The 17,730-nt window shown below is 38.6% G+C and overlaps 1 protein-coding gene across 2 annotated transcripts in view; it reads left to right on the top strand.

The window, feature by feature from the left end:
* The window catches only part of LRRC66 (leucine rich repeat containing 66), a 54,749-nt gene extending 37,327 nt beyond the window's left edge, over nt 1-17,422 (top strand). Inside the window, exons 3-5 of one of the 2 annotated variants that reach the window (XM_037829786.1) lie at nt 3,383-3,552; nt 13,472-13,661; nt 14,913-17,422. In XM_037829786.1, coding sequence (XP_037685714.1) covers nt 3,383-3,552; nt 13,472-13,661; nt 14,913-17,059 — 2,507 coding nt within the window. In that variant the 3' untranslated portion in view covers nt 17,060-17,422. Of the gene's footprint in view, nt 1-3,382; nt 3,553-13,468; nt 13,662-14,912 lie in introns of both variants that reach the window. The other variant, XM_037829785.1, reaches the window with a different exon arrangement.
* Nucleotides 17,423-17,730: the final 308 nt, after the last annotated feature.

Genomic DNA, 17,730 nt, shown 5'->3' with positions numbered 1-17,730 from the left:
TACAACTTTATGATGATACCATGAACAACTGATTGTACACTGTGGATAAATGTATGGTATGTGAACATAACTCTATAAAATTGTAGGAAAATATATATATAGGAGTAAAAGTGTTGGAGAAAACATGGTGAGAGGGATGATGCCTCACCTATATGGACTAACTACAATGTGTAAACTCAGAATTGAATCTTAGAACATAGCCTAACGTGGACACAATAATTGCAATAGTCCCTAGATTGTAAGCTCTTACAGCAGTTAACTCTATCGCTGAATTGTAAGGCCTATCTCTAAACTTTGAGATGCTGATCCCCTAGCGTATAACCTGATTGGTCTCTGGAACAATGCATATCTCTAAGACACCTGAAACTCAGAGCTAGAGCTCGGCAGATATGAATGTCAGTATTAGTGCATACAGCCACTGCCAAAAAAAAAAAAAAAAAAAAAAGCTGAAAAAGAGCCCAAACTTCAATTAGTGATATGAATGAAGCAGGTCTGGTTAAGACCAGGGCAAGCCAGGCTAAAGGATAAAGGTTGAAACTGATTGTGTTTTAAAACTTCAACTTTCATATGAGACCAAGGGAATAGATATCTATTTGGTACAGGATCTAAATTTTCTAAACGGTACAACTCTACAGTCGATTTGTTCAGACACCACAATCGCATGGAACTTTGAATAGAAAGTGAGATATGGTAGGTTAGTATAGGCTGGAGTGAAATAGTGACACATCCTAGAGTAATTTGGGCAGACAATAAAAAATATATTTACAGCCTCCCCCTCCCCAGCCCCGAGGATCTGGGGGAAGGTGCGGATGTGTTGGACATCCTCACCTGAACTGGTGTTGATGTTGTCACGAGCATCGGGACTGGCGGTTTGATGTGCTGAACCCTCGAGCATGGGACTTGCCCTTATGAGGCTCATTACCACAAAGGAGAGTCTAAAGTTGTATGTAATGGTGCCTAAGAGTCTCCCCCTGAGTACCTCTTTGTTGCTCAGATGTGGCCCTCTCTCTCTCTAACTGAGCCATCTCGACAGGTGAACTCGCTGCCCTCCCCCCTACGTGGGACCCGACCCCCGGGGTGTAAATCTCCCTGGCAACGCAGAGTATGACTCCCGGGGATGAATGTGGATCCGGCTTCGTGGGACTGAGAGTATCTTCTTGACCAAAAGGGGGATGCAAAATGAGACGAAATAGTTTCAGTGGCTGAGAGATTCCAAATGGAGTCGAGAGGTCACTCTGGTGGACATTCTTAGGCACTATATAGATAACACCTCTTAGGCTTTAATGTATTGGAATAGCTAGAAGTAAATACCTGAAACTACCAAACTCCAACCCAGCAGTCTGGACTCCTGAAGACAATTATATAATAATGTAGATTACAAGGCGTGACAGTGTGATTGTGAAGACCTTGTGGATCACACCCCCTTTAGCTAGTGTATGGATGAGTGGAGGAATGGGGATAAAAACTAAAGGACAAATGGGGTGGGATGGGGGGATGATTTGGGTGTTCTTTTTTCACTTTTATTTTTTATTCTTGTTCTGGTTCTTTCTGATGTAAGGAAAATGTTCAGAGATAGATTGTGGTGATGAACGCATAACTATGTTATCATACTGTGGACAGTGGATTGTATATCATGGATGATTGTATGGTGTGTGAATGTATTTCAATAAAACTGAATTTAATAAAAAAAAAAGTCAAAAACAAAAACAAAAACAAACAAAAAAAAACCTTCAGGCTTTTTGGCCTATCCTTTGTTTCTCTATCTTTGATGCAGACAAGAGGACAAAGAAATAACACTCTCCTGTAAGCACCAAGCAGGCAGCCCTCATTCAGCTCCAGCCAAATGTTTTTGTGCCATTTGGAACTCTCAATTTCCCAAGAGAATCCACGTTTTTGTAATGATTCTTTAATGTTGGCTCAATAATTTTAAATCTCTGTGCAGGCCAAACACTGTGACCTCCAGCCCACTGAATGATGATATATACCAGATAATGCAGGAGTTCAGAAATGTGAATTCTGCCTTGAAAGGACTGGTCATCTGGTGGAGAAGCCGACAGTTAATTTATAATCACATGGTGCTTGTGATGAACTCCTTTGTATAACTAGCAATTTCTTCTTGCATGTATGCCTTATCTCTCATCCAGACTGTAAACTTTTTAAGAGCAAAGATGCTATGCTCTGCTTTTCCTCAGCGCCAAGTGCCTTGCTAATAATATTTTGATTGATTTCTCATCCCGATGGTCACTTTGCTTAGTCTCTACAACTGAGGTGAACAAAGACAACCTCGATGGTGCAGCCGTTTCAATTAAGTCATCATCTCTCTGCAAAATCAGTCTTACAATAACTTGCAGATAGTAAGCTAGGAAGAAAACCTGCTGGAATTGAGCCAACCTGGTCTGTTATGTAGCAGTTGATTAAAGACACATCCTACATGTGAAACTAGAGCAGAAGGAAATGTGAAAATGCAGGCACTTCCTCTCAGGGCTCATATGGGAAATCAAATTTGGAAGACTGCTGTGACTGGCACCTCATTCTCAAACTTCATTTATGTTCAGTGCCAAATGGGCCTCCTGGCATTAGTGAAATACAAAGGCAGAGATCAAAACTCAGAGTATTTTGCCAGGAAACAAAATCTAGCTTTAACTTATTACCTTTGAAAGATGTAAGAATGCCTAGATAGTAGTCATAGTATCAACAATAACATATAGTTAAAAGAAAGGATATAGCTATAAAATAGAATAAGAAAATTTTAAAATTGAAAGAATTCATCCATTTAAATAAAGCATCAAAACAACTTTTCCTCTATTACCATAACATAGATAAGTGTATTTAGTTTACTTACAGTTTAATCAAATAAACAAGTATTTACTTATCACCTCCTTCATTTTTAATTGATGCTCTTATTAGACAAGTAACACATGCTGTTTGAAAGAAAGAATTCAAAAGTACGTAAAATAAAACAAATTTTCCTCCCTTATCCCACCCTACCTTCTTCAAGTATTCTACTCCTAAATGAAGGTACTATTAATGGTTTAGCTTTTAATAGTAACCTATTTTTATTTCCAGACTCTTTTCTCTGTTCATTCAAAACACATGGATGTGTTTGTGTGTGGTAGATTTTTTCCAAAAACATTGGAATTGTACTTTCTACTGTTCTGCACCTTAACCTTTTCCTCCATTATATACACTGGAATTGTATATAATGATCTACACCATCCTCTCTTAAAACTACATAGTATTTCCTAGTATTGATTTACCATAATTTGTTTAACCACATCTCTTTTGAAGGCCATTTAGGTCATCTCTAATTTTTTACCATTATAAATAATGCTGCAGTGAATGTCACAAGCTTAGATTTTAAGTTGCTTTTTAATTTTAACAGGACTATGGACACTGAAGTCATTACAGAGTTTGGATCTGTCATTCAATGAGATATCGCAAGTTGGTTTGACTGATTTTCATAACTGCATACAACTGGAGAATCTTTATTTAAAGAGCAACAAGATATTCAGAATTCACCCAGAAGCCTTCAAAGACCTCAAAAAATTACAGGTTCTAATATCATTTTTATAATTTAAATATGCAAAAATATAAACAATTACATTAGAAGACTATTTCCACTGAAGAGTTTCTTCATGTCCAGTAGTACTGACTATTAATCAAAAAAAGATAAGTCTATTTTAAGATCCCTTCCAAGAGCTGACTCAAAATCAAAGGCAATGGTATTGTGCATGAATTTTACACACCTACAATTCCCAGATGCAAGAATTGGCACATTATTTTTCTAAATCAAACTAAATCTAACTTCAAGTTTCCAGTTTTCATGTGGCAAGAAATTAAATCTTAGTTATTATTGAGGTTCCCTCCCTAAGCTTCAAGGTCAAAGGTCCCAGGGGTCATCTGCAGTCTGGAACACTTGGGGAGGTCCCTCTGAACCCTGGCCAAGGCTGAGATGTCAGCAATACAGGACTACATGGTCCTCTGAAGGCCAGTGACCCCTTTGCATCCATGCCCAAATTGGACACAGTATAATAATAATGATAATGCTAATAGCTCATACTTGTATAGCACTTCCTATTGCCCACACTGTTCTAAATATTGGGCCCACATTTTGGGGATCCATACCTTAATTTGGAGCCATACTGCCTGTCTCTTGGGCACCATATATTTAATCTCCCTGAAATCCTCATAGCTGAGGGTGAGGAACCCCCAAAGCTTTCCCCTAGGTTTGGCAGCTTCAGTCCCTTTTCCTGCAAGCACTTTGCTCCACCCCTTTGCCTTTGGGAGGATGTTGTAAAATCTTCCCTCAGTGCTCTTTTAGAAACACCAGGCTGGCCCCTAGTGGTGGCACCCAGCGGTGACTTGGGAGAGGTTTTAGTTCCCTGCCCCTGTAACCTCCATCACATACCCCATTCTTTGATAAAGTCCAGCATTGTTCAATACAAACATAATGTGAGCCACATATGTAATTTTTAATGTTCTAGTAATTAAGTTAAAAAAGTAAAATGAACAAGTAAATTTCATTTTAGTAATATATTTTATTTCAATCAGCATATCCAAAATATTCTCTTTACAATGTTATCAATACAAAAATTACTAATGAGATATTTTACATTCTTTGTGTGTGTGTGCGTGTACTTAGTCTTCAAAATCTGGTTCAATTGATTGATAACCACACATGACCAGTGGCTGTCATATTAGACAGTGTTGAGGTAGACAACTGATATTTTTTCCCAGTTTTATGTAAATGCTACTCAAGCATAACTGCAAGACAAGTCTCCAGCCTCCACACACTCTTTCAATCAGAATGGCTCCCCTGGGTCCCACTCTATAGAGGGGTGTCTAGTGAAGCAGTGGTGAGGGCAGTAGACTCTGGATCCAGGCTCCCTAGGGTTAAACCTAGGCTTTTCCACTTTCCAGTCACAAGATCATGGGAAAGTTACCAAACCTCCCTGTGCCTCAGTTTTGTCATCTGTAAAATGGAGATAATGTAATTCCTTCCTTATACAGTTTTAAGAGAATTAAATGTTTTAATACATATAAAACTGATTAGAACAGTACTTAGAATACAGTAAGCCCTATATAGACCATAATAAGAATTTCTAAAATGACCATAATATACTATGTCTTTAACATACAAATCTGATTATGCCACTTCTTGTTTAAAAATCCTTCTAAGATTTCTCAATCCCTACCTGCCTTTCCAGATTAAGTCATTCACACTTTGCACATTGCAGTCCTGCCTTTATCTTCACCTCAAGCCTTCCCCACTTGCTGATCTTTTTGCCTGGAAGACCTAACTACTCTTATTAAGCCTTCCAGATTTTGCTTAAATGTCACTTCCTCAAGGTTGCCTTCCCTGGGTGTTCAGATTGAATTGGACCCCCTTTTACACACGATGACAATAATCTGATATACTTTTTCCTCATTGACATAGCTCTCCTGAAATTATTTAGTTTTAGGTATGGCTATTTGTTAATAACTGTATCTCCATAATCCTTCTATGGGGCTGTAACTCTCTGAGGAAACACATCATGCCCATTATCTTTTCTATTAGAAAATGTCTGGTACATAATACAGATTTTTTTTTTCATTTGTAATGCAATTTCATTGAAATATATTCACATACCATACAATCATCCAAAGTATACAACAGATGTCCACAATACCATAATACCATTGCATTTATCATCACAAAACAATATTTGAACATCTTCGTTACTCCAAAAAAAATAAAAATAAGAAAGAAAATAAAAGTAAAAAGGAACACCCAAACATCCCATACACCACCACCCCACCCCCGCCATTATTCATTAGCTTTTTGTCCCCATTTTTCTACTCATTTGTCCATACACTGGGTAAAGGGAGTGTGAACCATAAGGTTTTCACACTAACACGCTCACACCATATAAGCTATATAATTACACGATCATCAAGAATCAAGGATACTGGATTGCAGTTCAAGAGTTTCAGAAATTTCCTTCTAGCTATTCTAGTAAAGTAAAAAGGGATATCTATATAATGCATAAGAGTTACCTCCAGAATGACCTCTCAACTCCATTTGAAATCTCTCAGCCATTGAAACTTTGGTTTGTTTCATTTTTCTTCCCCATTTTGGTCCAGAAGGCTTTCTCAATCCTATGATACCAGGTCCAGGCTCAACCCCAGGAGTCACATCCCATGTTGCCAGGGAGATTTACACCCCTGGGAGCCATGTCCCACATGGGAGGGAGGGCAGTGAGTTTACCTGTAGGGTTGGCTTAGAGAGAGGCCACATCTGAGCAGCAAAAGAGGTTCTCTGGGGATGACTCTCAGGCACAATCAGAAGTAGGCTTAGCCTCTCCTTTGCAGTAACAAGCTTCATAAGGGAAAGCCACCAGACCGAGGACTGGGTCTACTAAACCGGTAGTCCCCATTGCTTGTTAGAATATCAGGAATTCCCCAGTTGGGGAAGTTTAATATTTCCACATTTTCCTCAATCCCTCAATGGGGCTTTGCAAATACTTCTTATTCTTTGCCCAAATTACTCTGGGATGTATCAGGGCTTCACGCTAACCTGTACAAACCAACTAGATCTCATTCCCTATTCAAGGTTCCATGTAATTATGGTGTTTTAGTAAACTGACCATACAAGTTAAATTACATAGTGTGCTATAGAAAATATAGATTTTGCACCAAATAAACATCTCTTCTTTGATCCCATACAGAAGCTGAAGTTTTAAAACACATTTAATATCATCCTCTACTCTTTAGTCTGATCTACCCCAATCTCAACCGAGCCCATTTGGTTCATATATCCAACAGAAGTCTGATCTTTTCAGCCTCTTAACAGGCTAGGAACCTCTACCGTAAGTTTTCCCCTGATAACCTATGCTCCCAGATTCAATTCTCAGAGTTTGCACATTATTATTAGTCCATATTAGTGAGGCATTATAATGTTTGTCTTTTCATTTCCAGCTTATTTCACTCAACCTACTGTCCTCAAGGTCCATTCACCTAGTTGCATACCTCAAAACTTCATTCCTTCTTGCCGCTGCTCAATATTCCATTGTGTCTACACACCACAATTCACCATTCCCTTTATCAGTTGATGTACCTTTAGGCCACCTTCATCCATTGCAAATCATGAATACTGCTGCCATAAACACCAGTGTGCAAATGTCCACTCATGTCCCTTCTCTCAGTTCCTCAAGTATATACCCAATAACAGGATTGCAGGACCATATGGCAACCCCATACTTAGCTTCCTGTGGAAATACCACACTGCCCTCCAGATAGGCTGCACCATTCTACTCCCCCGCCAACAATGAATAGGTACATAACTGCTGCCACATTTTCTCTGGTACTTGTATCCATCTGTTTATTTTTTAAACAGTTTTATTCACAAACCATACAATCCATCCTAAGTAAACAATCAATCATTCCCAGTATAATCACATAGTTATGTGTTTACCACCACAATCTATATGAGGACATTTACATTTCTTCCACAATGAAAGAGGAAGAGGAGATTTAAACATGAAGAATAAAAAAGGATAGAGGGGAAAAATTTTTAAAGTAAAATAAAATACAATGAAAAAGTCATACAACAACAACACCAGGAATCCCATACCCCTCCCTTTTATCCCCCTGTTATAGACATTTAGTTTTGGTATATTACCTTTGTTACAATTAATGTAAGCATATTACAATGTTACTGTTAATTATAGATTCTAGTTACCACATATCCAAGGAAGAATCAGATAAAGAAAAGCTGAAAAAAATCTGGGCAGTTAAACATGGGAAATCCTAAAGGTCTAGAATAAGTTGAACCAAGTGTTAGAGAAAAGCCTTAACACAAAGGCAATCAACAATAAAACCATAAGCAAGTGAGAGAAACTGACTTTCAGAGTAAACTCATCAAGATAATCAGCAAAAAATTACAAGCCATACTAAGACACAGGAAGATATGGCCTAGTCAAAGGAACAAATTAAAACTTCTGAGGAGACACAGAATTTCAAACAACTAATCAAAGATGTCCAAACAAATCTAAATAAGTTCAAGGAGAGGAAGGAAAATATGGTTAAAGAGATCAAGGATATTAAGATGTCAGGTAAGCATAAAAGAAGAATTTGAAAGTATAAAAAGAAACATAACAGAAATTATGGGAATGAAAGATACAGTAGGAAAGAATAAAAATAAACTAGAGGCATACAACAGCAGATCTGAACAGGCACAGAAAGAATCAGCGACCAAGAGGGCAGGACAATTGAAATCTTACAGACAGAAGAACATATAGAGAAAAGAATGGAAAAAAAATTGGCAGGGTCTCAGAGATTTGAATAACAACACAAAGCACACAAACATCTGCATCATGAGCATCTCAGAGGAGAAGATAAGGGAAAAGGGTCAGAAAGAATATTTGAGGAAATAATGTCCCCAAATTTCCCAACTCTTATGAAAGACATAGGTTTACATGTACAAGAAGCACAACATACTCCAAACAATAAATCCTAACAGATACTTTGAGACACATACTAATCAGAATGTCACCTGCTAAAGATAGAAATTTCTGAAAGCAGCAAAAGAAGAGCAATTCATCATATACAAGGGAACCACAAGAACAGCAAGTGCCAATTTTTCATCAGAAATCACGGAGGTGAGCAGGCAGTGGTATGATATATTTAAGGTACTGAAAGAGAAAAACTGCAAGCCAAGAATACTTTATCTGGTGGAACTGTCCTTCAAAAATTAGGGAGAGAAATGGTGGAACTGTAACCCCTAGCATCCTTTGAAATTTGTTCTATAGCTACTTGTTAAATTGTAATTTGAAAGTTATCACTTTTTTATATATATGTTATATTTTAAAATAAGGAAATAACTGAATCTATGTTATGTAAGTCATAACATTTTTGGAAATTTCCTATATAGCTAGTTGTCACATCATACTTTGGAAGATATTACCTTTTTGCATATATGCTATATTTCACAATAAGGAAATAACTGAAACTTTGAAACATTCTTTGAAATTTGCTCTCTAACTACTTGTTAAATTGCACTTGGAAAGTTATCACTTCTATGTATATATGTAATATTCTACAATAAAAAATAGTAAAAAATTAGGGAGAATTTAAAATATTCACAGATAAACAGAAACTGACAGACTTCATCAACAAGGGAGCTGCCTTACTACAAGAAATACATATTAAAGGGAGTTCTGTAGGCTTAAAGGAAAAGACAGGAGAGAGTGGCTCGGAGGACAGTGTAGAAATGACGTTTATCAGTAAAGATAACAACTTAAAAGAGAGACAAAAATAAGATATGAAATATAAAAATCAAAGAATAAAATGGTTGAAATAAGTACTGCCCTTATAGTAATAACACTGAATCTTAATGGTTAAATGCCCCAATCAAAAGAATGGATTTTAAAAAAATACATGAGCTGCCTATATTGTGCTGGTTTCAATCAATTATGTACCCCAGAAAAGCCATGTTCTTTTAATCCAATCTTGTGGGTGCAGACCTATTGTGGGTGGGACCTTTTGATTAGGTTGTTCCTTTGGAGATGTGACCCTGCCCATTCAAGGTGGGTCTTAATTAGCTTACGGCTGTCCTTTATGAGAAGATAAAAGGCAGAGACATTTTGAAGACAGCTCAGAGATGCTTAGAGAGAAAACACCCAGAGATATTTTGGAGACAACTATTAAAACCAGAACCAGGAGATGAAGCAAAGAGATGAAATCCAGAGTTTTCTCTGGAGAAGCTAATAGAGGACCCCAAGATGCTAGAGAGAAATGCACCGGGAGAAACAAGCAAGGACACAGAGTAGCTGAGAGAAAGAAGCTAAGACTGAAGCTCAGAGATATTCTGGAGAAAGCAACAGAAACAAGAAGCTAACCCCAGAAGAGGACCAGCAGATTCCAGCCACATGCCTTCCCAGCTGACAGTGGTGTTCAGACATCGTCGGCCTTTCTTCAGTGAAGGCATCCTCTTGTTGATGCCTTAGTTTGGACACTTTTATGGCCTTAGAACTGTATATTTGTGAACCAATGAACCCTCGTCGTAAAAGCCAGTCCACTTCTGGTATATTGCATTTCTGGAGGCTTTGGCAAACCAGAACACATATGCTGTCTATAAAGGACTCATCTTAGACCCAAGGACACAAATAGGTTAAAAGTAAAGGTTGGAAAAAGATATTCCACACAAACAGTAACCCAAAAAGAGGCAGGGTCACTATACTAATATCAGACAAAATAGATTTTAAATGCAGAAGTTTTATAAGAAACAAAAGAGGACACTAAATATTTAAAAAGGGCCAATCCACCAGGAAGAAATAACAATCGTAAGTTTTTATACACCTAACCATGGTGTCCCAAAATACGTGAGGCAAACATTGACAAAACTGAAGGTAGAAATAGATGTCTCTATAATAATAATTGGAGACTTCAATATGCCACTCCAATTGATAGATAGAACATCTACAAAGAGGATCAGTGAGACAGAGGACTTGAATATTATGATAAATGAACTAGATTTAACAGACATATGTAGATCTTTGCACCACAAAACAGCAGGTGCTCATGGATCATTCTCCAGGTCAGATCACATTTTGGGTCACAAAACAAGTCTCAAAGTATAAAAAGACTGAAATTATAAAAGGCACTTTCCCTGACCATAATGGAATGAAAATAGAAATCAGTAACAGGCAGAGCACTAGAAAATTCACAAATATGTGGAAATAAAATAACATGCTCTTAAACAACCAGTGGTCAAAGAAGAAATTGCAAGGGAAATCAGTAATATCTTGAGACAAATGAAAATAAGAACACAACATATCAAAACTTATGGGATGCAGTGAAGGAAGTGCTGAGAGGGAAATTTATGGCCTGAAATGCCTACATTAAAAAAGAATACCTAAAATGAAAAACCTAGCTGCATACCTGGAAGAACTAGAACAAGAACAGCAAACTAATACCAAAGCAAGCAGAGGGAAAGAAATAACAAAAAAAAGAGCAGAAATAAATGAAATTGAGAATAAAAACAACAGAATTAATGAAATCAAAAGTCAATTCTTTGAGAAGATCAAAAAATTCACAAACACTTTGCAAGACTAAGAAAAAAAGAGAGAAGACACAAATAAAATCAGAAAGGAGAGGGGGAGGTAACTGCCGAGTCCCTAGAAATAAAAAGGATCATTAGAGGATACTAAGAACAACTGTATGCCAACAAATTAGACAACTTATATGAAATGGAAAAGTCTCTAGAAACACATGAAAAAACCTACATGGACTGGAAGAAATAGAAGATCTCAATAGACCAGTTAAAAGCAAAGAGATTGAATCACTCATCAAATACCTCTCAACAAGGAAAATAAATCACAGGACCAGATGACTTCACTGTTGAATTCTACCAATCATTTCAAGAAAAATTAATACAAATCCTGCTCAATTCAAACTCTTTCAAAAAATTGAAGAGACAGGAACACTATCTAACTCATTCTATGAAACCAACATCACCCTAATACCAAAACGAGTCAAAGATACTTCAAGAAAATAATATTACTAAGGAATATTGATGCAATAATTCTCAACAAAATACTTGCAAATCAAATCCAATAGTACATTAAAACAATTATACACCAGGTTCAGTGGGTTTTATGACCAGGTATGCAAGGACAATTCAGCACCATAAAATCAATTAATGTTAAAGAAACTGAAAAAGAGATCAGAGACATGAACGAAATGGACTTGTTTAGGACTAAGGTGAATCAGACTAAGAGGTAAAAGAAGATATTGACTGTGTTTTAAAATTTCAACTTCTGTGTGAGACCAAAGGAAGCAACATTTATTTGGTACAAAATCTATATTTTATGTAGCACACTATGTAATTTAACTTGTATGGTCAGTTTATGCAAACACCATAATTACATGGGACCTTGGATAGGGAGTGAGATTTGGTTGGATTGTACAGGTTAGTGTGAAGCCTTGATGCACCCCAGAGTACTTTGGGCAGAGAATAAAAAGTATTTGCAAAGCTCCATTGAGGAATTGGGGGAAATGTGGGAATATTAAACGTCCCCAACTGGGGAATTCCTGATATTCTTGCAAGCATTGGAGACCATCAATTTAGAAGGCCAAGCCCTCGATCCTGGGGCTTGCCCTTATGAAACTTGTTACTGAAAAGGAGAGGCTAAGCCTACTTATAATTGTGCCTAAGAGTCACCCCCAGAGAAACTCTTTTGCTGCTCATATGTGGCCTTTCTCTCTAAGCCAACCCTACAGGTAAACTCACTGCCCTCCCCCCTACATGGGACATGACTCCCAGGGGTGTAAATCTCCCTTGCAAAGTGGGACATGATTCCCAGGGATGAGCCTGGACCCAGCATTGTGGGATTGAGAAAACCTTCTTGATCAAATGGGGGAAAAGCAATGAAACAAAATTAAGTTTCAGTGGCTGAGAGATTTCATGTGAAATTGAGAGGCCTTTCTAGAGTTATTCTTATGCATTATATAGATATTCCTTTTTAGTTTTTACTTTATTAGAATAGCTAGAGGAAAATATCTGAAACTCTTGAACTGCAATCCAGTATCCTTGATTCTTGAAGATGATCATATAACTATATAGCTTATATGGTGTGACTATGTGATTGTGAAAACCCTATGGCTCACATTCCCTTTACCCAGTGTATGGACAAATGAGTAGAAAAATGGGGACAAAAAGTAAATAAGTAATAGGGGGGTATGGGATGTTTTGGGTGTTCTTTTTACTTTTATTTTAATTTTTATTCTTAGTTTTTTGGGGGGAGTAACAAAAATGTTCAAAATCTATTGTGGCAATGAATGCACAACTTAATGATACTGTGAACAATTGATTGTACACTTTGGATGATTGTATTGTATGTGATTATACCTCAATAATACTACATTTTAAAAAATCAATTAATATAATATACCACATTAACAAATTGTAGAGGAAAAATGACATGATCAACTTGATCAATGTCAAAAAGGCATTTGACAAGCATCCCTTCTTGATAAAAACACTTTGAAAGATAGGAATAGAAGGAAATGTTCTCAACACAATAAAGGGCATACATATAAAACCCACAGTTAACATTGTATTCAATGGTGAAAGACTGCAAGCTTTCCTGTTGAGATCTGGAAAAAGACAAGGATGCCCACTGCCACCACTGTTATTCAACACTGTGCTAGAAATTCTAGCACTGGTATAGTCACCATTCTTAGAGCTTTCACATACATTTAATCCTTATGTCTCTGGAAGGTAGGCTCATAGAAATTAAACAATTTTCCAAGGCTCACAGAGTTGTTAGGGGCAGAGCATGAATTTAAATCCTGTATTCTCTGACTCTCAGGTTCACTGCTAAATTCATATTGCCTCCATAGAGATGTAAGAGCCTTTCTCTAAGTCACTTGCTTTGTCTCTAAATGTCCTTCAGGACAGACTGCCCTGACTTTGTTTCTTCTCCAGCAGGTTGTAGACCTCAGCAGCAACTCTCTGACCACCATCCTCCCAATGATGGCCATTGCCCTCACACTTCCCCAGCTGGAGGCTGACTTGGCTGATAACCACTGGTGGTGTGACCACAGCGTGACAGTCTTCCAAGGTTTCATTTCCGAATCCTGGAGGAAAAAGTGGAATGCAATTTGCAATAAGTCTATAGGTAAGTCCGTAGTACCTCTTCTCTCTCTGAAATGGTTCCATATGAACTGAAAAATGTAGTCTCGGTTAAATCAAGGACAGTGGCCCCTGAAAGCAAGAATACTGACCCATGTCATCAGCCTCAGTCTTGGGCTGCATCACAGAATAATTATCGGTGACTGACTGTTTTCCTCAGTTCATGAATGATTTTCTGTATATGGTCAAAGACATATAATTCAAATCACTCAAACAATTGGATTCAGTCAAGAACAGAAGTTTCAGTAGGGGAGAATTTTCCCTAAAGCTCAAAAATGTCACATTTTAATCCTAATTCTTAACAAATAATTGATCAAAGGACAAACTTTAAAAATTTGAAACATTTTAAATTCTTGCTAACACTCTGAAAGTGTGAACCTGTACACACACAAAACATACATATTTTTAAAATATATTTTTCTTTGATTTGTTCTTTACCACTCTCCCAAATTGCTAGAGTATGTTTGCCAGGGGTTGAACATTCTGGATTTTTTTTTTCACTGTTGACTGTCTCGGCTAAATCTCAAACTCCTAACTGGAAAAAGTCAGGTTTTTTTTGTTGGTTAGTTTTTAATGAGAGCAGGACATTGTTCTATTCAGGACTGCCATTAAAGTGGAAACATGTCCATGCCTACCAGGTTTAGAAGAGATCCGTGAAGATCAAAGAGAAGTTTTAATATTGTCAGCCACACTTGTTTCACCCTTTTGTAAGAAGCCATAACTGGAATTCTGAGTGTGGAGAGCATAATATCTGCAACCAGTAGAGAAACCTGAATATTTTTGCTAGTCACCAACACTGGAGAACAGTGAAGAAATGATACCTCGAGCATGGGTCAGGCCGAGGCAGATGTCGCAGGGGCTAATGGAACGTTCTGGTCAATGTGGAGAGGGTGAGGGCATGGAGCAAGGAGACGCCAGACGGCCGGCCTTCCACCAGTCCTGCTTCTCCTTCCCATTGGGCCGCTGTTGGGCAGGAAGCCTAAGAAACACAGCCTCCAGGGCCTTGGAGCAGCAGACCTAAGCCTGATAGTCATTTGTAAATGTGCATAGAGCCATATACGCACTGTTGGCCTTAGACCAAAAAATGTTTAAAAAATTTTAAAGCTGTTTCTCATCATGTAATGTACACTATAAAATATAGCTCGATAAGGATTGAAGAAGACTCTGAGAAGCTTTTAAAACCACTGGAGTCTTATTTTAATGTCTGCTTATGTGTTTTTTATCCCCCCACTTTCAGAAAATGAGGAAGCATACTGGTGGATTCCCAAAGGCAGAATTTCCAAGGAGACCCACCTTCCACACGTTAATCTGAGTCACATGAAAAACCTCATAACAAGCAAAGCAGAGAGGGGGAAGAAGGCACCTGTCAGCTCTGAGAGCAGTGAGAAGCCACGCCAGCTGCCAAGATGGGTTAGAAGTGCCCGGGATGTTCAAACTGCCAACAGTGAGGGAGACACTTCCCAGGACCTTGCCTTGGCCATCTGCCTGTCGGTGTTCATCACATTCATTGTGGCTTTCTTCCTGGGAGCTTTCACAAGGCCTTATGCTGACAGACTGTGGCAACAAAGATGTCAGAACAAAAGCCCTGCCTCAGAACATGTGTATTCAAATGAGGGCTTCTACGATGAAATCGAAGCTGCAGGGAACATACAGCACCCAATGACACAGCTGTGCCAAGCTTTTCGTGATCCAAACCTCTATCAGAACCAAGACGCGTTTTCAGTGATAGAGCCAAGCCCACATGCTGCTGTCACTCATGATAGAACTCTTGGAACAAGCAGAAAGGAGCCTGGTAGCCGACAGAGCACAGAACAACACGAGGACAACATTGGGGCAGGAAATAGAAGTGATCCCGCACTTCCAAATGACAGTGCAGCCTGTTCCGTTCTCCGCCAACACCCAAATGCTGAGAAGAATGAGCTAATTTCAGCAGCACAGGACCACATCTATAGGAATGATGTCTTCAGAGAATTAAATTATAAAGCTGTGGCCCAGGAAGATTCTCTCGGGGAGCCTCCAATGAGCATCTCTTCAGTAGCTGGCAGATTACAATCTGGCTCTGGTTCACTCTGCAATGATTCTAATGTATTAGACCCATCACTCTCAAGAGAAATGACAGCTTCTCTCTCTAAAATGCTAACACATACGAAATCACAGAGCACTGGAGAGAATGAGGAAAGATGGGGCATTGAAGAGTTACCTGCAGAACCAGCAGGCTCTTGGGTAGAATTTTCTAAGGAAAGGCAAGTGAGCACGTACATTAATTCCCTGAGCACACGGCAGCAAAGTTTCAAGGGGGCCACTGCTGAGGAAGACCTTCCAGCCTACTACAGTGTGGTCACACACAGTGACCCGGGAGATACGGATCCATCGGTCTTTCCTCCAAGATGGGGCAGTGACTGCGATGTCACTCATACTAACAAGGCACCAATGCAGAACCACGCTCCCTCTGACACCCAGTCTGAGTTGGAGACCAACTACAATTCTGATGAAGGGTCTTTATTTACTCTAAGTTCAGTAAGTTCAGAGGGTGCAAGGAATTTGACTGAAGAAGAGACACATGGTGAGGAGAGCTGTAAGGTCAGGGAGCCACTGGGGGATGAGAACTCAGGGGTAAGGGTGGACAGTGTTATGTCATTAGAGAATCTTGAGGACAATGTCCCCTTTCAGAGGATTCCATGGAAATGTGAGAGCCAGGAAGATCACTTTGAAAAACCTCTCATTTCTGGTCCAGACCCTGAGTTGTGTGAGACTCATCAGAAAAGGGCCTCTAACAACAGTAATTTTGAGGACCCAACAGCCTTGCCCAGATCACTGGGCAGCAGTCCTCTAAGTGATGAAATTCCAGGTGTGTTCACTTATGACTGTGTCATAGCTCCTGAGTCAGAGTTAGCAGAATGGCATTGTTCACTGAGAGACTTAGACTTTTCAAATGTGGGCAATTTACCACCAACACCACCATGTTCCCCTGAAGTTCCCTCAGATCTTGATAAGAGCGCCTGCCACAAAAGTGACTCAGACATTTGTACCTATAAACCTTTTTGTCAGGGAACAGATGCAAATCAAAAAGACAGTCCTCATCGGATCACCTCAGGGGAACACATAGGACCCTCACAGAATTCCGAAGGGGACAACATGCAGTCAAACACAATAGACACTCATGCCCATGAGGAGTCTGTACGTCCACCTGAAGACAATAAGCCCAGGAAGGTTAAGCTGAGCACAATTGTTCCAATCCAAGGAGATGAACCTGCTCTTCAGTGTGAAAGAGGAGAGGGGAAATATTTTGAAGACAGTTCCAAGAGCCAGGTACCATTATTACAAGAGCTTTCAAATAAAACCAGTTCACTAAGAACACAAGAGCACTTCAATGATATAGACTGAGGTAAATATTCAGAGGACAACCTGTTGTGGTTAGAAAAGGATGATTCTAACTTTTATGCTCAAATGCAGAACCAGAGCCATCTCATGGAAGTTGACTCTCTATGCGAGGATCAGTTCTACTACCACAAAGACAAGGATGTGCAACTTGATAATCAAGGGAATTCAAGCAACATTTTTAGTATATATTGAAACATTTAGATGGAAATGTCAAACAGATTTTAATGAATTCTGCACAAAGACAAGCACAATTTTTTGGAGGTTGTTCACAAAACTGAAAAATTAAGAGTTCAGAGAAATTCTAAATACTTTTATTAAGTTATGTTAAAAGAGGGATCCTAAAAGTTGGTGGATCTGGGTATCTGAGTGGGGGATATGTTGAAGTTCTCTGAATGGGTTTTGTATTTTATTTTTGCAATTGTCCTGTAAATTTAAAATTATTTCAAAATAAAAAGTTTTAAAAATGAAAAATAATTGCTTTTGAAAAGAAAGACCCTTTTCAAGACCTAACTGTAAATTTGAAAAATCAATTTGCAAGAAGAGAAGTGATGTTTTCTGTAAGGAAAAAGGCACTTCACCATTATCCTTGACTAGCCCTTCCTTGGTGTCTTAATTTGCCAAACTGCTATGACAGATACCACACAATGGGTAGGCTTAACAATAGGAATTTATTG

The sequence above is a fragment of the Choloepus didactylus genome, chromosome 3 (assembly GCF_015220235.1).
Source record: "Choloepus didactylus isolate mChoDid1 chromosome 3, mChoDid1.pri, whole genome shotgun sequence".
Lineage (NCBI taxonomy): Eukaryota > Metazoa > Chordata > Mammalia > Pilosa > Megalonychidae > Choloepus > Choloepus didactylus.
The sequence above is the reverse complement of the archived record's forward strand: the minus strand, read 5'-3'. Positions and strand labels throughout refer to the sequence as shown.